The sequence below is a fragment of the Mastigoproctus giganteus genome, chromosome 1 (assembly GCF_048544385.1).
Source record: "Mastigoproctus giganteus isolate SK-2022 chromosome 1, ASM4854438v1, whole genome shotgun sequence".
Classification (NCBI taxonomy): Eukaryota; Metazoa; Arthropoda; class Arachnida; order Uropygi; family Thelyphonidae; genus Mastigoproctus; species Mastigoproctus giganteus.
The window spans coordinates 12462685-12486071 of NC_143575.1; the positions used below are offsets into that span (position 1 = coordinate 12462685).

The window sequence follows — 23387 nt, forward strand, 5'->3', positions numbered from 1 at the left end:
ATTACTGGAATGAGAAGTTCACTTGCACACACAAGCACCTAGCAGAGCAGTTCACCTGGATGATAACTCACCAAGCGACAATACCAGAGTTTCTTCCTCAAGGAATCACATATCCGAAGGCCAAAAACAAGATACAAGATCCCGGCGAAATACAGCCGATCATCTGTCAGACAACAATGTACAATATCCCGACCACCTGTGTAAACAAGAAGATATCAGACTACTTTTAGGGCCAGAACATTAAGGCCGAGATGCAAGCGGACGACCAAAGAAGGCAAGGAACAATTAATCATTGATGCCACTGGAAGCCTATAAGAAGCAACGGAACCTGTATATTGTATCGACTACTGCAAGGGCTTCGATCCTGTGCCATAAAACTGTCTAATATAGATGCTGAAGATCTGCAAAATCAATTCGATAGCGACAAACTTCCTAGAAGCTACCATGGCAAAATGGTGTACCACCATGAAGGTCGAAAACATCACAACCAGGCTGATGCCCATCAGGAGAAAAATCATTCAGGGAGGTTTCCTGAGCCCATTGTGGTTATGTGTAGCACTCAACCCGCTATCTACTTTGCTGAACAAGAGTAATTACAGATAAACCCTCAAAGAAGGAAGAAACAACCTGTACACCCTTCCTCTCCCGCCTGATGTATATGGATGACATCATGCTCTACTGGGAAACCGGGAAGCAACTCCAACAGCTACTCCGGATCGTCCAAGATTTCAGCAATGACACGAGGATGGAATTTGGACTAGACAAATGCCTCTAGAAAACCTACGAGGAGATCAGAAAGTACACAGACCTAAGACAGGAATGTGGAACAAGTAACGGTGGTTGACACGATGGTCGGAAATCCAGATCATGGTGCCAAATACTGGCATGGTGCCCTACACAGGAGCCGAGCAACAATGGCTTGTCCTAAAGAACGCCTACAATGAACTCCAGAAAGTCCCAATTCAGAACACCTGTAGGATAGTTAGAGAGTTCTTCGACTAACAGTAATAATAATAGTAACGGATGCAACCATCTACCCCATGAAATTCATACCACTACCTGTCACGGGGAGGGAAAAAATTATTATTATTATTTTTTATTATTATTGGAAGGAATGAATTAATGAAGCGGGTTTTTGCTGTTTTGGCTTAATGGCGCTTCTTTGCATCATTTTTCCAATACTAATAGCGATACAATATTTTTAAACCTTTGTTTATTAGTTTCTAAGGTGAATGCTACCTATGCTTTGCCTCACGGGTAACAAAGGGGTTATAATCACTGTCCTCCCCACATCGTGGAAAAGTCCCGGATTCGATTTCTACAAATGAGGAGGAACTTTTGTCGGCTCTTTCATTATCTCAGGGGCTGACATCTGGTGAGTATGGGCTTAGCAAACCCAGGGTCCTGAGCTGGATATCATCATTCTTCTCTTTCTTGCTTTCTTGGTGATTCCCTTCTACTTTTCTCTGTCTGTCTTAGGGTAACGTGGAAATTTTTTTTTTTTTTTTTTTTGGCTGGTGTAGCATAAGCCCCAGGCTTCCTTGCACCATATGGCTATAATAATAATAATAATTCCGTATCAGGAGAAGAAAGCGAGATATTTTATCTTAGAAACTTGGATTTTTCTTCAAATGACACTCTAATATGAGTTTCATGGTGGGGGGGGGATTTTTACAACGTGGCTGAGTCAGTCGGTCACAATTTACCCGGTGTTTTCTCCCGGTAGATTGGATTTTTTATCCAGCAAAGAGCAAACCGACTGGTGAAATACGTAATTGCAGACTTAACATACTGAAGCGTCATAACCTTAGTAGCTTTGGCCCTTAATTCATACCTTACATGAGATCAGCTCCCTTGTGTCCTTCCGCTATTAATATGTGGATGCTAAATACACTGTAGACGTAGTAATATTTTACTTTTTCGTATGCGTTTTAGTATAATATTATTGTAGTTCCCATTTTGGATACTAGATGGCTCTGTTACACGACTGTTTCTTCCTGATTGGTGCTGTGGAGTGCTTCAAGTGACAAGTAAGGAATATGCAATGGATAGGAAGGAAGTATTAGGTTCCGATTTACGTGACTTGTTGAAACAGATTTCCTCAGAAACTTTGGTTAAATTATTACAATCAGTAAGTCGTTGTTCTAATTTTCCTAAATATATTAATCAGTCGCTGACGTGGTGGGCGTTACAGTTGACTGAATTGCATGATGTAAGGAAGCATGCACTGTATTCACATGCTGAGAACGAAGCTGCCACTTAACATGTGTACGACTGGTTGGTGCATAGGGGCGCCGAATGTCAACATTTGCCCCTACAAATTCCTTGCTCTCGGTACTGGGTTGTTTTCACACCGCTGCTAATAGGTACACATATTTCCATTTTTGAGCTTATACTGATGCTGTTTTCTTAAACAGCATCGTGCCACCTGCATGTTGATTATGCTGTCACCGCTCATTTTTACAGACCTGTAGTAAAAAAAAAAAAATTGCTGGGCGCCCCTCCCCAAATCCCTCTTCATTTATATTAGACGCTTTCCTTAATTATTTAAATTTGAACTATTTGAAGGTGACAGGTTTACAGATCCTGTAGAAAAATATTCTTTGCTCTTGATTTACTGATTTGGACGGAATCAATGGTTGTTAATTGTATCGTTCGTATAGTGCCTTTAGTCGTGCACATGCCAAGAATTACTGAATGTAATTAGATATAGACAAACTCCATAAATATAGGAAAGTACATGACTGGTATGAAGCAAATAAACACAGATTCATGCACAAAAATAACTAATTTATTGGTCAAGTTTATGAGCATAGCAAAATATGAAGCATAAGAAGTCATTTGGAGATTGCTAGGAATAATTAACACTACTCTGCATATTGATTGATGCCCTTGAACATATATGTTAGATGGCATCTGTATGAAGCATAATTCTCATTCACAGCAGCATACCTTGCAACTTTTCTTCATGTTGAAAGTGAGGGCATCAGTTATATAATGATGACAACAGTAACTGCATGCGTTACATTAAGCATTCTGGCTATGCCGTGTGAGTTTAAAATTGGGAAAAGGAGGACCAAGCACATCAATTGACATACATAATATATATCCACTCTCTTAGATATTATTGTAGTATTGTCAAAGTAATCTGGAGATGTTAAGCAAGGTAATTGCCATATCAGGATACCTGTAAAAAGCATATACCATAGCAAACATTATTACAGACTCTCCAATAACAAGTGTGCTGCACTTGGAAATTGTACCGGTTATTATTATATATTAAAATGACAGTATCTTCCCACATTATGAAATTGCTCCTTCTGCAATATATCGCTCTATTTTTGTGTTGTTTCATGATTCATGGAAATCTTTTTATTCATTATAGTTAAAAGGGGCATCTAGAATTGCTGTATAAGCTGAATTTCTTTTTTGCACTCCAAAGGCAAAATAAACAAATGATTTCAAATAATTTTGATATTGTCACCTGCTTTTTGCATGGTTATAAGGGTTATAATGTAAATTGAGTTAGTTTTATTACAGTTAGCATATATTTTTACTTTAAGTTATTTTCAATGATTAGTTAATAATTATGTTACCTAGAATATAATTAGTCACCTAAATCTTTTAATTCCATTTTACTAATTTCTGATGTTGTTTTTAATAGGTATATTTTTTGTTCAACTTCTTATTTGATGTTTAGGTAAAAAAAATACCTAAAATGACTTAAATCACTTATTTTGTCCTCTAGATTGCTGGAAAAAAGGACTTAATACTAGATGATGAATTAATTTGTTCACTGGATCATGTTGCAAGTGTCACAGATTTAAAGGTAAGTAGGTTAAAAGAAGAATCTGTATTACTGAATTATATACCAAATGGCCTATAATGAGAAGTCTTTTATCATTGGCAGTGTTACCATCAATTGACTAATAATATTTTAGGGCAGAAAGAATCAAAGAAGGGCATTGTTAGTGCAATTGCATAATTATTACATAGTTGAATTTTTAAGACAAGCTGAAGTTTGTACATTAGGCATCATTGTTATAACATCTCATATTGTTAAATCCATCTGTTGAAGCCCTCTTGTCTAGCACAGTTGGTAGTGTAAGATCTGAAAATCTTACAAAAATAAAATATTTTTTTTGACTTCTGAAGTTAGTTTTCCTTTTTGGATTCTTGCCGTTGGGAGAAATGTTAATAGCGTCAGTTTCAATAAACAAGAATTATCCAGTAAGGATTGTAAAACTTAAAAGGTAGGAAGAACGAAAAACAGAAAATTAGCTTTACATCCGTCAAAAACAGAAAACTGACGGAAAATACTATAGCAAGCCCAGCAGGTGGTACGGCGCAACAAGTTTATGAGGGGTCACGCACCGGAAACGCATACGGCAAAACGCACACACTAGTTTCTAAAAATAGACGCTATAGTAGCTAGTGTCACAATTTGTGGTTTTTCTGAAGTGCTATGGAGACAAGCTGTGATGACACAGAAGGAGTTGTTTTGATGCATTCGGCCTACATGAAAGAGCTCAACGGATGTCAACAGGTAGGAAATAAAAAAGGAGAGTGAGTCAGGGTCAGTGAGTTGGGCAGTAAGATGAGAGTGGGTCAGTGTCAGTGAGTGGGGCAGTAAGATGAGAGTTGGAGAAGAAAAGAAAGGAATGAGTTCTTTTAGATAGAGTAGCCGGTGGAGAAAAGTGGCTAAGTTTAATGTGTAGTCAGTATGAGGGGAGATAAGCTTTAAGTGAACAGTTAAGTCGTTAATCTAATAAGTTAGTGAGAGAGGCAGTCGAGTAAGTGGAAAGATGAAGTTGAGGTGCAGAAGTCGGTCGGACAGTCAGTCAAAAGTAGATTGAGTTTCGAAGTGAGAGATGAACACGTGCCATAGAAAAGAGGGAAAATTTTTCAACATCTTTAAAGTAGATGAGAAGGAGTCAACTCCATTATGAAGGAACGAGATTGCCTGATATTCTGAGAGCAAGTACGCTGGAGCTGATGAAATCCGAAGCCGGACAAAAAGAGTACAGCCATTCTGATCAGATGAAATTAATGCGTCCATAAAGAAATAAAAAGGTACCCAGGAAGGAATCCTGTATCTTATATCGAACTCCCCCAGTGATTGTGAGATGCGACCCAGATAGAAAGAATCCCCTACTCGCTTAGAGAAGGATGTACCGTGAAGTCTGCCAAGTTATGTAAGTAAGTGATTAGTTTGTTTAAGTACTCTCAACATCACACCGACTATAGGCACTCGATAACCAATTTATCAGAACTTTTGATTGAACACATATGTATAAGTAGTACTTTATTGTAATGAATAAGTTAGTGAATGTTATGGACTGAAGGACATTACCCAGGGCAAGTCATATATATATATAAATAAATTTTGGAAGGGAATAGATATAAAATTTTTGATGTGATTGATACTTGTTAATATTTGGTTAAATAAGTGAATGACTAAGTATGAATTTTGGAAGGGGATAGACGGATGTCAGTAACCCCCGAATGTGCAAGTAGTTAATTGTAGAAATTTGATAGTAATAATTACCTAGATTAGAGAAGGTTGTAGGCTATAATCTGTTAGAAAACAGAGTAATGATTTATACTGAAATTAAGAGTATCAGAGCTTTATCAATTTGGAGTAGGAATTGTTTTGTAATGAAAGGAGAATGTTAATAGATTCTTTTGAAAGTCAATTGAACTCAGGAGTAAGGAAGTAGAAACATTTTGTTAGTTTAAAGGAGGAGATAGTTGTTTATGATTTATGTAAAGGAAATAGCCCTCCTTGAGTTTGCTCAATAGGCAAATTACTTTGCTCATTTACATTCTGTTATAAGAAGATGAAATTAAATCTATTTGGTCATGAGTTTAATAAATTTCTTTTGTTTGATGTATCTATGTAAAGGTGTCCAATAAACTGTATTTTTATTATACAACATTTGTGTGTCTCTTTGTTATTCTGAGAAAAAGCCTATCCAAAGGGAATTAAACTCATCAAGGAGATTTTCCCCTAGAACTTGGAATTTTCTGAAGTAAAATAGTCAGATGCGCAAGTGGGGAGTTATTATAAAGGGGAGTTGTTAATAGGGGAAATAATAAATATAACCAAATATATAAAATAACATTATCTAAAATAACCCCCCCCCCACAGTAGGATCACTGTGCTCTCCACACTGAGTGAAAAATACCTGAGTCTGAGTCCTGTTGATGATGGGGGAATTTTTATGGGCCTTTTTTCCCAACATGGCTGGGTTATTTTGTCTCAGGTGAGGGTAGCATAATTTTTTCTCCTGGAAACTCAGGTTTTTCATCCAGAAAACAGAAAATCGACCTCAGAATATGTACTTTACAGACAATATATATGGAGCGATATGGCCTTAATCACTGATGCTCCTAAAACCCTGCTATAGCAACAACAGCCATCAGTTAAATAATAATAATTATTATTAGTAATAGTAGTAGTTGCATATGATACAAAAAAACAAGCTTATCAGCCAAAAAAAAAAAAAAAAAAAAGTTAAATATAGGGAAATACAATGATAGTAATATGAAAATACATTTAATAATTTAATTTTTCTTATTTCTCTTTTTGCAAATAAACATTGTTTGTTTTATGTTATCGATTATTGGTGCACCTTGACATGTGCTATTTCATTGTCATTTTTAAAACTTTTGGAAACAAGCATATATGTATTGGAGCATAAGCAAGTGATATTGCTACACTACTCTACTTTCTTTTTAATTTCACTTTTGTATTTCAATAGACAACATTTACATCAACATTTAATCAAATGCTAATCTGATTGTAACGTGTGTTACATCAGTAACGCTACCAACAAATTTAGATCATCCACCACCTCAAATACACGCGCATACTATCAAGTCAATAGTTTCTGGACACATCAAGGAAACACGGAGCTTCTTAGCACGTGTGTACTCACAACCATAACCCCTCAGTTAATGCTGCAATTACCATTATTAAATTAAATTCAAGCTACGAGCTCCTTCAATACAAAACCCTTATAATAGAATGTTGCTGTCTTAACACCAACCTCAACATCCTAAACACCAAATGTCCGGTTTTTTTCTCCCCTATCTGGAATCTCGCACGCGTTAAAATATCACGTTCAGCAAAATAACTTTGGGAACTTAAAGTGTATGCCGATCTCTGTCCTTCATCCTTGTCTAGTGCCAACTGAAGATAATCTTAACGAAAGTCCGTTGTTCACGAAGTTTTATAATGGACAACTAGGGGATAACCCACGATTCTTAACTTTCGATTTTAGTTTTTAATTAGAGACTTTCCTATATCCCTTTCACAATTCATGTAACTACAACGGATTATTGAGGTTAGTTGTTGTTGTTTTGGTGTTTAGGAGCATTAGCAACTAAGGCCATATTGCCCCGGGAATATGCGGTGTTCATTCCCTGACCTTTCCACATCCTCTGTATTGAGGTTAGTGTCATTTATATTAAGCCTTGACTAAAGTGCATATTTTCTGCATAAAATCATAATTCTCGGCATTTTAAGCTTTTGCTACGTTAATTACAACATTTTACATGTAATTGGATATGTTTGCACATTTTGAAAGGCACAGTACTTGTAAAAATTCGTTACTTTTCATGAGAGAATACAGTAAGGTACATTTTAAAATAAGGCTTGTTTGATTGGCAATGATATGGAAAGGTCTGGGTATACAAACAAAATTTAGAATTACAGTAGACTCCTGATTATCCAGGGTGGACTGGAAATAAATTGGCTGGATAATCTGCAATATGAAAGAAAAACTTGTAAATTTGACAGAAACTTAAATTTATTTTAATAAATGCTGTATTCTTATTTATAAAAATGTAAGAAGATTTAACACAAAATTTAATACAAAGATATAATTTTTTTTTTTTTTGAAAAAAGGAAAGCAATGGCGTTTACACTTTTTCTCTTTATTTGCCTTTCTACAGATGATATGTAATTTGCAAAGCAGAATCATGTCTGTGAGGGCAATGTGTCCTTGCTATTCCATGTAATCGGATGGAGACAGGAATGGATTGGGCCAGGCAATGATCATCACTATCCAAAACAGCCAGTCCAATCATGAATAGAGGTGCTGAAGTGCCAACTCATTAAACTTGATACTTTGGCACTTTTTTTTGTGTTTATAGGGGAACTGGAGTTTTTGTTCAACTGCAAGTGCAACCTTTTTCCATTTTAAAGATTGATAGATGCTTATTGGTGCAATTAACAAAACAAAAAACAACTCTGAGAATAATGTTAAAATTAAAAGTACAGAACATTAAAAATGTAAACAAACTGTACCTGTAATGGATTACATATATTTCTTTTTGCTATCTGACTTAGATTTCCATGATTCATAGAGATCCCAGTTAATCTGCCCCTGGATAAATCAAGAGTCTACTGTATAAATGCCGACAACAGTAGTGCTAGTGGCAGAAGTGGAATTGGGTGATGAAAATAATCCACAAAAATGCAGATTATTTTCATTGTCCCTCTTCACTTTCCTTGAGAATAAGGAATTGAAGAGGGTTGGTGCTAAGAATGGCGCTGAATTACCAAAGCTGATTCATCACTGTTGTCACATGATGTATCAGCTTTGGTACAGCTATTCAATGTGTAAAATTTGATTTGTATGCAGAATCAACTTCAGCTGTATTTATTTTATCATCATATTCTTTGATAATAAAATAAATTTTTATTATAATAGATGGAGATTAGAAATGAGCATATGAAATACACCTGGATTTTCTTTGTTTCGTTTGTTTTCTTCAACATTTTTGCACTTTTTAACCTTTAATTTAGTTGTATAAGTAGGACATAGCCTCAATCTTTATTTAGCATTGAGCAAACTAATTTGGCATGGACAAAAATCAGCTGTCAACCTTTTTTATGTCAGCTATATTGAGTGTTTTTTGTCTGATTTTCTGAACTTTCAACAACAACCCATCACAGTTTGGAGCTAGTGAAGGAGAACTTCTCTAGCTCCAACTGGAAATGTTGGGAATTTGAGAACCACAAATTAGAGATTATATCTAGATATAGGTCCTGTTTGTTTGTTTGTTATTTGGTTTTTAGGAGCATTAGCAACTAAGGCCATATTGCTCCGGGGATATGCGGTGGTCATTTCCTGACCTTTCCGCATCCTCCGTATTTGGTGGGCATGGGCTCGAACCCCGGTCTAATCAAGAAGCATGTGCTACACACTGCTGCTCCTGCCCACCTGGCTACGGAGGTGCTGATATAGGTCCTAAATATCCAGTCCTATCAGCTTGAGGGAATTATCACGTATACTGTTTCTGAACAAGTAGATAATCTGAGAAGTAGTGTATACAGAAAAATATACTATTATTTGCCAGTTTTTTTCTGTCTTGTTATTATTTTATTATTTATTTTGGAATAGTTATGTTGAATATATACATTGTTATCTTCTCCAATTCCAGTCAAACTTCCATCTTTTTTATTGTTTTCTTTTTTTGCTCCTTAGCCCCTGCCTTTAGATCATCAATTTTTTATGTTGTTTTTGCAAGAGGAAAAGTGTGGGTTTATCACACACTGTGTAATAACTGCATGATCTAGAGCTTATCAAAGAGGCCTATAAAGATTCCTTTGTTCTCTTATGGAATTTAAACTTATACCTCTTACAGGTTTATCACCTGAACCTCTCCAAAGAAGTTACAAATGGCAAACCAACTATATTGTAACAGAGGACCTTGACTGATAATAAACCAGTAATTGAGGAAGAATGGTTATTGGATTGATGTGTGGATTTTTGCCTTCAGCTAGTTGGTGATTGTCTGTTGTAACAAACTTCCATTTGTTATTGTGGATGTGGGTAGTTTGAATAAATTCAGGGAAGAACTAGACAAACTATTGGAGGGAACAGATGGGTGATGTGGAATTTTTTTTTTTTTGACTGATGCTGTATAAGCTTGCTTTTTCGCATCATTTGCCCCTACTAATCTTAAACCTTCTGTAGTTTAATTAAAAAAGTGTCATTGTTACATCTGATGTAATCAGAATTTTGTCATTTAAAAGTACATTGTAATGGATGTTATTTGGTACTTTATATTTTTAATTTGCCCATTGCAGCTTGCAAAAGCAACTAGGCAGCATGCCACTTATTGCTTAAGGCTGTTAAAAGTAACTGAGGTTGAATTACTGGCTCTTATAAAAAACTGAATTCATTACTTTATTATTCATAACATTCCAAAAAGAATATTTTTGTTTTAAATTTTTTAGTTTCAAGTATCACAAATTAGACATCTTTGCCGAAAATATCACAAAAAAAATCCAAGATAATTTTTTATTCAGTCGATCACATTTTAAATAAATATGATTGGAGTAAACACATGCCAAGGATAAACACATTAAAGTAATTAGCTTAAAGGAGAGGTGGAGAGATTTGAGGATGGCATTTATTACATACTCAATTAGTTATATCAATCTGACCATTAAGTACAGTATATAAAATTTAGAATAAAGAAGTTTTAAAATATAATTATTGTGATAAAGTGAATTATAATTAAAAATAGTTTCAAAAATTATTAATAATAATTCATTATCCCAAATTAACTGACACTCATCGTTTTCAGATACTCTTTCCTGTTCAAAATGAAACTGTAGTTTATTGTATACAATTAAATTATCTATTAATAATGTGTTTAATCTTTTCTGCATTTTAAAGTCAGGTGGTGTGGAAAAAATATTCAAGTTAGAGCCTGGAAGTTCTCCAGGAGCAACTTCAAGGTATGTATTTTAAGAGCCTTGGATCTTTTCATTCCTTCTAGAAAGTTTAATCTTTAATTCTTAAATGAAATATCAAATACTGTAAATTTGTAAAATTCAGAATTCCTGGTTATTGCAGATGATAATAACTAATATTTTTTGTAATTTGTAATATGCCGTAAGGGTAAAACTGATGATTGCAGAATAAATCACAGTTTGTAGTAATTCATTTTTATGGGTCCCATGTTTACACTACAAGTTGACAGTTTTCCATTTTATATAAGTATATGTATTTAATTTAGTGGCAACTAAAGTTGAATTATTGGCTCTTCAGGAAAAAAAAAATCAAATTTGAAACAAATGCTTATTTATAACATCCTAAAAAGAATGTCCTTAACTCCTTCCCGGAACATTTTTTTTCTGGAAATTGTGCCGTAACGGATCGCCTTTTTTCATTTTACAGATTAAAAGTATGCAACATGCGAATACTCATTGTATAGTTTTTTTGTGTTTTTTATTAATTTTTTCGTAGAAAATACATGGGAGTAATTAACCCATTTGGGCTATCCCAAGTTATCTCGTGTACACCAAAAAGTGTGCAAATTATACAGATTTTTTTAATAAATTAGTGCTTGAGCTAAAAGAAAGGCACAGAAATAGTCTTCATTATTCATTATATAAATAAATTTAAAAAATCAATTGGAACGCACAAGCAGTAACCTCCTGCCACAAGCAGTAATGGCGAACTAGCTACATTCTGACACACGGCCGCCACAAGTGGACAGGCGAGGTAAGCGTTGCTTATGTGCGGCAGTTCAAGAGGATGCCGAAATATTTTTCAATATTGTTTTTGTGAATTATTTTCGTGGGTTCAATATTCTGCATTTAGGGCAGCAAATTATATTTTGCTTATTGGCGTCACAGGAATGTGCACTACTGTTCTGCCATTGCTGTACAATATAAGTAAAACGAAAGCCAGTCGTTTGCTGCCAGGTGTAAGAAAATCCTGAGAAAACTCGTGATTTACCTGCCTAATGCAAAATTAGCCAGATAAATGCCAGAGAAAATACGTTTCAGTCCTAAATTTGGAGGTATTATTGTTTGCTTCGGGTATTTTTGTATCCCGAGATATTTCGTGTTGTTCTAAATAACTTTTAAAACTAAAAATGAGATATCTCGGGATATTCCATGAAGCGGTTAAATTCATTAGTTCCCAGGCTCATGGATTTTGATATTCTTGATAAAACTATTACAGGAAACAATTCAAGATAATTACAGATTTATCAGGTCATCTTTAAAAAATTTATTAGTTGTTGTGGGATTTTTCTTATTCTTTTTTGCTATGTATGAAATTGTTAATAGTTTTGTAAGTGCTTATTAAATATTCCCATTTGAACAGAATGACCATTATGGAAGACTTACCTGTAATCAGAAAGACACCTACGGTCAGAAAGACTTATAGAAGACTTATCTGTAATCAGAAAGACTTATGGAAGACTTACTTATAATCAGAAAGTGATAGTTGCACTCAACAACCTTGAGATATCCAATTCCTTGGTTATTTACACTGAAATGCTTTGTAGTGACAAATGATATCAGGAGAGGATGCTGTCCATCATTTTGGTTGTAATAGATGTCTAGCAGTCCAGCATTTCTACAGCCATTGACAACTTTCTTGGCAAAGAACAAAATGTGCATAAAAGTTCATCCAATCTGAATTGACTCTACACAGTAAACTACTATTATAGTTCTCAACTTGTAGCTGTCCTGCATTTATTGCTTTTTTCTTTTGATCCCATGACCAATCCTATGAAATGTCATGCATTGTTAACAGCTATACTGCTTGCAGACACAATAGCAGCAAACAAGTGCTGAACATAATGAAACATGGATATAATTGAAAACCGGCGTATTAGCAGAATACCGAAAAGCTGGGCCCTACTGTATAATTTAGGCATATCTTTATATATATTTGAAATTTTGTTGTCTTCAGATTCCTGCAAAAGCACATGTTGCCCACCCCCTTGGAGTGAAACTTATTATAGTTATTATCACATTAATGGTAGTACACCGAGTGGAGTGGACAGAAATCATGAGATACATACCTAGTAAAGGGTAGGCCCACCTTTCGTCTGGATAAGGGCTGTCACATGGTGTGGCACTGAGTCCACTAGTTCACAAAATCGTTCCACAGGTATTTCCATCCATGCTTGCTGCATTTGACTTGGCGCATTATGGCCTTAGTTGCCAATGTGCCATTAAAAACCAAATCAAATCAAAAATCAAAGCTTGCTGCACCGCTGTCCATAATTCTGTTGAATTCCAGGGTGGAGGATCCAGAGCTTGAACAGATCTTTCCACAACATCCCAAAGATGCTGCACAGGGTTCATGTCTGTGAATAGGGAGGCCATTTCATGGTGGTAAAATCTGCAGAGTGCTCTTTGAACCATGTTCTAGTCACCACAGCTCTGCTGGGAGGCACATTATCCTGCTGGAAGAGTCCATTGCCCTGTGGGTGCACGATGACCATGAAGGGATGCAGATGATCTGCAAGGATTGACATGTAACATGGACCATTCAGAGATGTGTCTAGATGTACCAGAAGTCCCAACGTGTGCCATCGAACATGCCCCAAACTATTACCGACTATCCACCTGCCCGAACAGTTCCTTGTTGACATGATTCCCCCCAGATGTGCACCCTCCCGTCCACTCAAAATAACTGGAAATGAGAGTCGTCGGACCAGGAAACCCATCTCCAACCATCCAAGGCGCAGTGCCGATGTTCTTTCCCCCAGTTGAGGCATAGAGTCCTGTGTCATGGTGTTAGCAATGGGACTGTGGTGGGTTGGCAACTCCCAAAACTATTGTGGCTAATGATCGCCCAATGGTCTTGGTGGGGACATTTCTGGCACCTCCCTCATTGAAATCGGCTGTGATTTGTGCGACTGTAGCTATCTGATTGGCCGAAACAATGTGTGACAGACAATGCCCATAGCTCTCTCCATGATGAGATGTTATTCCGGAAATGCCGTATTCCCTATACACTCTTGATACTGCTGAACGGGGATAGTGCAATTTCTATATCACCTCTGCAACAGAGTGACCCATGCATCGGGCACTCACTACATCCCTCTTTCAAAGTCAATTAACTCATGATGTTTATCCATACTGACATCGAATTACCGTTTACGTGGCGCCTCCGTAGCCAGGTGGGAAGGAGCAGCAGTGCGTAGCACACGCTTCTTGATTAGACCAGGGTTTGAGCCCGTCACCACCAAATACGGAGGATGCGGAAAGGTCAAGGAATGACCACTGCATATCCCGGAGCAATATGGCCTTAGTTGCTAATGCTCCTAAAAACCAAATAACAAACAAACAACAAACAACCGTTTACGTGAATGCAGTGTACCTATATACCCTCCAAGCAGTGGGTTCGTCCACTAGCGAGAGGGGTTACAGCATCGCGTTGCCCAGGAACTAGGTATTCCATGAATTCTGTCCTTTCAGTGTATTAGTAGGACTAAGAAAGTTAATAGTGACATTGACAAATCTTTCAAACCATTTACTTTCTTCCAGAGTGCAAAATGATTAAAATGATAAATATTTACATTATTAAATATTACTAATACTAATTCCACTGATCATACCTCTTTTCCATGCTTTAGATGTGTTTATCTTGTGAGAGCAACAGTTCAGTCAGTCAGAATTATCACTGATCATATTAATGCTAGTCTACATTCTGAAAGGGATATTAAATATTGGATCATTTTTGTTCCTAGAAAGGTCAGAAACACTTCTTTTTTTGTTTCTTAGAAGTATGACCCTTTATATAAAAGGGTCATACTTCTAAACTTACACATATTACATATAATGTTTTAAGTATTATGTATTATAATACTGTAATATGTATTATATTGTAATCACTAAATAATTAATATAGTTATTTTACAATTGATGAAAATTAATGTGCAATTAATAATTAAAATTACACATTGAATATAGCTGCATAAAGCAAATGACAGTTGTGAAACGAAAGTTAGAATTCCAATGTTGTAAAACTTAGTTTTAATTATGTAGAATAATAATATATTTGAAGTCTTTTCTTATGCATTGGTGTAAAGTTTCAGTATCAAGACCCAATGGAAAGTTTGTCTTGTAAAGTTAATCTGTTAGTTGTTTTTCAGCCTCCTTAGATCTTAGTTTTGTTGAACTGTATGTGATATGTACACCTACATAGAGGTGCCTCCATAGCCAGGTGGACAGGAGCAGCAGTGCGTAGCACACGCTTCTTGATTAGACCGGGGTTCGAGCCCATGACCACCAAATATGGAGGATGCGGAAAAGTCAGGGAATGACCACCGCATATCCCCGGAGCAATATGGCCTTAGTTGCTAATGCTCCTAAAAACCAAACAACAACAACATCTATATAGGATAGTTAGTTGCATTAAAGCTAATTTCTTATGTATTGGTGTAAAGTTTCAGTATCAAGACCCAATGGAAAGTTTGTCTTGCAAAGTTAATCTGTTAGTTGTTTGTCAGCCTCCTTAGATCTTAGTTTTGTTGAACTGTATGTGATATGTACATCTACATAGGATAGTTAGTTGCATTAAAGCTAATTTCTTATGCATTCCTATGAATCAAAAATTTCATCGCTAAGAATCAGTTGGAAAATAGCACAAATTATAGGCAAGAGCAGCAACTATGTGGAAATAATAGCATTTTTAGTACATTTGAAAGCATAATTTCATTCCATGCTCTTAAGTTTAATTCTTTATTATTTTGTTGTTGTTATTGATAAAATGCAATTGTAATTTCAGAAATAAAGATCATAATTAAAGCCCAATTTTCTCTATTATAGTTTCACAAGTTTGTGTGTGTGTGTGTGTGTGTGTGTGTGTGTGTGTGTGAGAGAGAGAGAGAGAGAGAGAGAGAGAGAGAGAGAGAGAGAGAGAGAGAGAGAGATAAAACAATAATACAAATATATGAAAAAGATCATATTTTTGATATAAAATCCTTCTGTCGTTTTATTTTCTGATAACTTTTTAGCAGTGCTCTCATCTAGGATGAACACTTGGAGTGAAGGCTGCTTTCATTATCTCTAGTAATACTTCCAGGAACAACAGTAATTTGATTGACATATAAGTTGGAAGCTTAATAACCAATGGCAGCACATGTCATATACACATAACATCACTTGCACAATAAAAAGGAAGCAAAGCATATTGTATACTGTATTTCCAGTGATATGTAGCAGTGGGGATGAAAATCTTAGATTGCACATTTTTTGTACAGAAAGCATGAGTTCAATCTTACAATGTAAGTGGATAGATGAACAGTCAGAGCACGAGAATCTGGGTAACAGAAACCCCATATGCAATATATAAGATATCGCTGCATTCCACAAAGTCTGTGTATGCGTGCTGCACCATATTGCCTTGCCAGATCATTGTTTCCATTTTCTTTACAGAAACAGTGAACACTCAAGATATATCTGGAAATGTTTGAGTTTCATTGACCAAATAGACAATGTGGGATATCAGAAAAAGGTATTTCCAACAAGGTGTCACAACTGCACACACATCTGTGGTGGCAATGCAGACAATGAAATCTGAAGGTCATGTGATCTCTATGGGACTGTATTATAGGTCTGGTCACTATCATTACCAGACCTTAACTCTCCTGATTTTTTATATCCTAAAGAACAGGAGGAATTTGTGAGTAATGCACACTCAGCAGAAGAACTAAAGAGTGCCTTCTGCAAGTTAATTGCTGACTTTTCTTAGGACATGCTTTGCTGCTTTACCAAAAATTTGTTATTGGATTCAAGTACATTTAGCACAGAATGACGGACACATCCACCATAGTGTATAATGCATTATGACTCTATGCAACAGATGTTCACATCAACTGAATTATATGTTATTCCCACAAGTGTAACCAAGAGTATATGTAAATGTATGGGTTTGATGACTTTAAAAACACCCTGTAAAATATTATTGTAGTTGCTATGTTTTTGAGTGACTGGCAATCACTAAATGTTTTATATCATTAAATGTATGGAAATTAGCAATCACTTGTGACACCCCACTCAGAATTGCATTGTTCTCATTCTATTTAATTAGTTTAAAAAAATCCTCAAGAATCTGTCATTTAGTTTAAATGGTATAATATACTCAAATATTAATATGTATGTGTGGTGTCGATAGTCCTGATTAAAATAGAATGAATATTATACCTAAATTAGAATAGTTCTCATTAAAAATTAGAACAATCACATGATCTATGATTGTGTTATTAATCTAATTTTCATATTTCACAATGTATAGTTTTCTTCTTCAAAGCTCTGTGTTTTCTTAATTTCCTCCAGTTGTTCTAGTGTGGTCATTTGTGATAAATGAAATTAAAACTGCATGTTGGTTCCACAAAACTAGATCTTAAAATGCCAATTTGAATAAAATAATAGTAGTTACATCATCTGTTACATTATTCTTTTGATATATATTTCATAATGAAAATTTACTTATTTATTACACACTTTTTTTATTCATTGTCATAAATATGTAATACTTATTTAATTATGATGTTTCATTTATGAACAGCACACGCAAGTTTGTTAACCTGTTTCATGTTAATAAAATTGTAAAAGTAAAGAATAACCAACAGCTTATCACCCTGTTTATTATAGAACAGAATGGAAAAAAAGGACATTTTGATTAGTAAGATTGCATTGAATGTATTATGCCATTTGGAATAAATGCCAGAATCCTGATTTTGTTTTTTGTGTAGAGCCTCACAAGAAATGCTAAATTTATAATATCATTGTTTCCAAAGCATATAAAGCATGTGTTTGTATGCTTTGCTCACTCTTATAAAATAACAAAATTGTTCACATTTTCCATCCAAAGATATATCACTAGCTTTGGTTTTAAACCTTTTTGTTTTATCTTATAGACATTGGTTTTTTTTTTTTTTTAATATATATAAATTCAAATTACCTTACTTTTTATATTATTAGCTTCATGTATGCGACCTAATTTTAGAACAAGAAGGAGTCTATGGAAATGTGAAAGTGTTAGAATTTCCACTTGGTTTCATTCCTATTGATACTGATATATTTTCTTTGGAGTTAATGGATTTTTTCCCATCATCTTTCCTTGTAAGTATACTTAATTTTTTTAATGATTATAAGTATATATTTTTGGAAACTTATAAAGATTGCCTCTTTTAGGTTTTATTAATTAATGAATCGAGTTTATTCCATTCTTAATTAGTTCTATTTAAGTTTAATCATGATCAGAAATACAAATACAGTCAAACCTTGTTAATTCAAAATGCAGGGGATCGGATAAAATGAAAATTGCATTGTTTCAATTATCAAGAATTTTTGGGGAGTGGCAAATACATTTACCATCATTTGCTGTGCTACTTCTTAACCTGTTACTTGCCATAATCCTAAATACAGATAATAGGCCAAGAAGAAGTTGAATAAATAATTTTAGGCAATGTTTAAGAATTAATACACTTTGTGAATTATAAAACACGTTTGGATAAAATCCAAAATTGTACGTAAGTAATGTTATATGAGGTGTGGCAATAAAGTTCTTGGACTGGTGCTGTTGCAGTCATATTTGATGAGTTTGAAAATTAACGGGAGTGGTATGTTGTAATTCATTGTAATTAATATTAGTAAATAAATTTGATGAATTTGAGGTATTGCTCAAAACATCAAAGGCAGATATTGTTGGGATATCAGAGACGTGGTGTCACACAGATATAAGGGATGCAGAACTGCAATTTGGGGAGTACAACGTCTACAGAAAGGATAGACAGGATAGGAAGGGGGGAGGGGTTATGCTATTAGTTAAGAAACACATAAAAACCAAGGAAGTGAAGCCAGTCGACATCGCTGGACAGTGCAGTGTTGAGTCAGTTTGGTGTGACATAAGCATTGGGAGATCAAAATTGAGAGTAGGAGTGTGCTATAGGCCTAATGACTCTGATGAGTATAATAAGGAACTGTACAGGGAAATAGAGTGGGCCAGTAAATCAGAGAGTCTTATAATGGGAGATTTTAATTTCCCAGATATTGACTGGAATTTGGGGGCTGGTTACTCACGCACTAGCAGAGCTTTTGTGGATTTATTGGATGATTGTTTTCTACATCAGCATGTTCGGGAGGCAACTAGAGGGAGTAATACTCTTGATTTGATTATCAACAGTGATTCTTCATGCATTAAGAATCTGCAGATAAATGAACCACTAGGTGGCAGTGATCACAGTATGCTGAAGTGGGATTTACTCAAAGAGGTAACTACCATTAGGGGTAAAGGGAAGGGTTATTGCTTCCGTAAAGGCGACTACGATGGACTGAGACAGTATTTAAATTCTATACAGTGGGACCAACTGATGATGTTACCAACAGCAAATTCAAAATGGGAAGCATTCAAAGAACTTATCTTGGAAGCTACTAGGCTTTACATACCAACTAAGAAATATTGTTCAAGGTTTAGGCCAAAATGGATGTCAGATGAACTAATGAGGCATATGGCAGAGAAGAAAAATGCATGGGATACTTACAAATTAACACATGACACAGAAGCCTATGATAGATACAAGTTGATATGCAACCAAGTTACAAAGGAGGTTAGGCAGGCGAAGGCAGATTACGAGAAATCCTTGGCAAGGGATGCAAAGAAAAACAGCAAAGAGTTCTTTACTTATGTAAACTCTAGAAGGAAGGGGATGAATCAGATTGGTCCACTTGATATTGATGGGTCAACTGTTGATGATCCTGCTCAGGTAGCTAACAAACTAAATGAATATTTTGCATCGACATTCACACATGAGGAGTTATTCAGCAAAGGGAATGCCAGAGGTGTATTCAACTCTAGCAGTAAGCTACAGAATCTTGAAATAACTGGGAGTAAAGTGGAGGAGAAACTGTTGAAGATAAACACAAGAAAGACACCCGGGGTGGATGGGATCTATCCAGTTATATTAAAGGAGGCAGCAAAGGAAGTAAGCAAACCCTTAGCCATAATTATGAGAGCTTCCTTGGACTCAGGGGAGGTACCCATAGACTGGAAATGTGCAAATGTGACCCCAATTCACAAAGGAGGATCAAAGGCTGACACAAGTAATTATAGACCTGTGAGCTTAACTTCTGTTCCAGGAAAATTAATGGAGGCACTGGTTAAAGAAGCACTGCAGGATCATTTAGACAAGACTTCAGTTATAGCTCAGACACAGCATGGTTTTGTTAAGGGGAAGTCTTGCCTGACCAACTTGATTGGATACTATGATGCAGTCACAAAAGAACTGGATGCAGGGAATAACTTTGATATTATATACTTGGATCTTAGAAAGGCTTTTGATACTGTTGCACATGGAAGACTGCTACACAAATTGGAGCAGTGTGACATTGGAGGCAAATTGCTGCTATGGATAAAGGGGTGGTTGAGGGGGAGAAGACAGAGAGTGGTAATCAATGGACACTGCTCATCGTGGACTAATGTTATTAGTGGAGTCCCTCAGGGCTCAGTGTTGGGTCCATTGTTGTTTTCTGTATTTATAAATGATATTGATGATGGTATATCAAGCTTAATGTCGAAGTTTGCAGATGATACAAAGGTTGGCAGGGTTGTCAAGGACACTACTGACACTATGCTGCTGCAACAGGATCTGGAAAGGTTGAGCAGATGGGCTGAGAGGTGGCAAATGAAGTTTAACATTGACAAATGTAAAGTACTACACATGGGAAACAGCAACCCCAGAGCAACGTATCAACTCTGTGGTACTACACTGACAGTGGTAGAGAATGAAAGGGACTTGGGGGTGATTGTGCAGGCAGATATGAAGTTCTCTGAGCAGTGCAGACGGGCTGCAAGAGTAGCTCATGGAGTATTGTCAATGATATACAGGAATTTTTCCAGCAGGGATAAGGAGGTGATTATTCCATTGTATAAGGCAATGGTCAGGCCACACCTAGAGTACTGTATACAGGTCTGGAGGCCTCATTTCAAGAAGGATGTAGAGCTGCTGGAACGAGTACAGAGAAGGGCAACAAGATTAGTGAATGGAACAAAGGGGTGCTCTTACGAAGAAAGGCTTAATTTTTGCAAATTACAGTGTCTGGAGACTAGGCACCAGCGAGGTGATCTGATAGAGGTGTATAAAGCCTTGAATGGTTTAAGCATGCTCAATGCTGATGGGATTCTTCCTCTAGCTCAGAAAAATCACCTGAGAGGGCATAAATTCAAATTGAGGAAAGACAGATGTAGGATAGACGTGCGGAAATTTGCCTTTAGCCAGCGGGTGGTTGGTTGGTGGAACAGACTGCCATCCCTTGTGGTGGAGGTTGATAGCCTAAATAAGTTTAAGGCTCAGCTGGACAGGTATTTTGAACGAACAGAGGGGTGAAGTGGAAGTGGGTTTCTTTTTTTTTTTTTTTGGCTGATGCTGCATAAGCTTGCTTTCTTGCATCAAATGCCTCTACTAATGCTAATGCTAATGCTAATTCAAACTTCCTCCAACGGATTGTTAGAGATTGTCAGAGATTTTCCAGTACAAAGAATGTAAGAACATTCAGTCTAAGTCAGATAACAAAAAGAAATATGTGGAATCCATTATGGGTATTTTTTGTTTCCTTTTTCCATTTTTCTGTATATAAGACTTGAATTACTCAGAAACCACATTCCCATCTTTGCCTTTTTTTCTACTGGACCATTTTAGTCACATTTCAGTAATTCTATATTGTACAGTTAAATTTAATATCTTCTCCAATTTTTTTTAATTTGAGTCTGTGTGCATCTGTTATGATAAAAATGAAAAAGAATTGTTCTTTCTATTGAATAAAAACTTCAGCTTATCAAACATAATCCTTTTTGTTTTTTTAAAAGAATTATATGTTCATATTAAATTTGATGTTAAATATTATCTCACAATAGTATACATTTATAAGTATGAATACAGTATGTATGTAAATAAATTTATATTTTATCACATTTATTGAGTTTTTCTTTTGTTATGTGAATTATCTGGGAAAATTTATTTCTCAACCACTCTGGATTATCAGTAGTCTACTGTATACTGTGTTCATTAAAACCATGCCAACATTCTGCATATTGGTTGGTGTGTAAATCGTTTTATTTATCTTTTCCTTTGAATTTATTTTCTGCCCATTAAACTTTGGTCTTTCCTGTTTTGCAGTCCTCCATGAAATCGAAAGATATGGATTCAATTTGTGTCATCAGGGCAATATAGGATATTTCCCTACTGGATAGTAGGATCCCTTAATGAGTGTTTTTTGTATGGTGGCCAAGTTAATTAGTCATGAGTAAAGATGAAAAATAAAAATCAGATTTTTCATTCTACAAACAGGCAAACTGACTCTGGAATACACTCAAATTTACAGATTTTAATGTGAAGCCTTTTGCCCTTTGTTGTCTTATTGTTTAATGTAGAGGCATTATCCCTTTCCATTTTATTATTTTAATAATAATACAGCTGAAACCCATTAAAACTAGATTTGTTAGAATGCAATTCTGCTTATAACACAATGCAAGCATGGCTCATTTTTTATCAGTTCAAATGTGTTTTTAGTCACAGAAGATCAACATTTTGGATTTCTTTTAAACATGTGGTACTATTTTCAATTTTATACATTCTTCATTTTATTTTGATTGTATAACAGTATTCATATTTTAAATGAGTTCCTAGACATCTGGATACAGTTTTCTCATCTGAGGGTCAGTTTAAAGGGATACCTGTTTTTTTTTTTTTGCCCTAAGCTGGTTGCTAACTTCTGTGTTTAATATACTTTACTGCTTTTTTTCACATTTATGAATCACTGATATAAATTTCATTAATTTTCAATATAATATTGGTGTAAATACACTATACTTTACCCACAAATTTAACTACATAAGTAGTGTAACAGCATCATTTGATTATACCTCATATTGTGGCTACCTTCACAACGAGATACCAGGTATTGCACTACTTTGAATAAATAATGCTTCTCTAGTAGAGGAGACTACTGTTATTTATTCTCAGTGGCCACCACCACCCAGATGCATTTCGGAGCTTGTTGGCTCACTCATCGGTGGGCGGGCAGGTACCCTGATAATGGAGACATGCCATCACGGTTGCGAAGTTAATAACAGTATAACTGAGAATAAATAATAGTAGTCTCCTATACTAGAGAAGTGTTATTTATTCAAAGTATGCTATCAACTTCCACAACAAAAGATGGAAATCTGTTCCACCTACTCTCATTTTTCCTTTCCCAGTGCTTATGTCACACCAAACAGACTCAACATTGCATTGTCCACCAACATCAATTGGATGTGCTTCCTTAGATTTTATGTGTTTCTTAACTAACAGCATAACCCCTCCTCCCTTCCTGCCCTGTTTATCCTTTCTGTATGTATTGTATTCCCCAAATTCCAATTCTGCACTGCTTATATCTGTGTGACACCCCGTCTCTGATATCCCAATAATATCTGCCTTTGATGTCTTGACTAGCACTTTATGCTCATCAAAAATATTAACTATACTCATAGCATTGGTGTACACGCAAGTATACATGCACCTGTTCCTACTCTTAGTTACCCTAACACAGCCCATGTATTTACTTGTTCAAC

General features: G+C 35.6%; 1 protein-coding gene across 1 annotated transcript in view; it reads left to right on the plus strand.

Moving 5' to 3' along the window:
- Window positions 1-2023: 2023 nt before the first annotated feature.
- Window positions 2024-23387, plus strand: part of LOC150090555 (vacuolar protein sorting-associated protein 33B-like) — an 83718-nt gene continuing 62354 nt past the window's right edge. Inside the window, exons 1-5 of the mRNA XM_090378735.1 lie at window positions 2024-2131; window positions 3749-3829; window positions 10698-10759; window positions 14407-14524; window positions 17759-17899. Of these exons, the coding sequence (XP_090234861.1) occupies window positions 2045-2131; window positions 3749-3829; window positions 10698-10759; window positions 14407-14524; window positions 17759-17899 (489 nt within the window). The 5' untranslated portion in view covers window positions 2024-2044. The remainder of the gene's footprint in view (window positions 2132-3748; window positions 3830-10697; window positions 10760-14406; window positions 14525-17758; window positions 17900-23387) is intronic.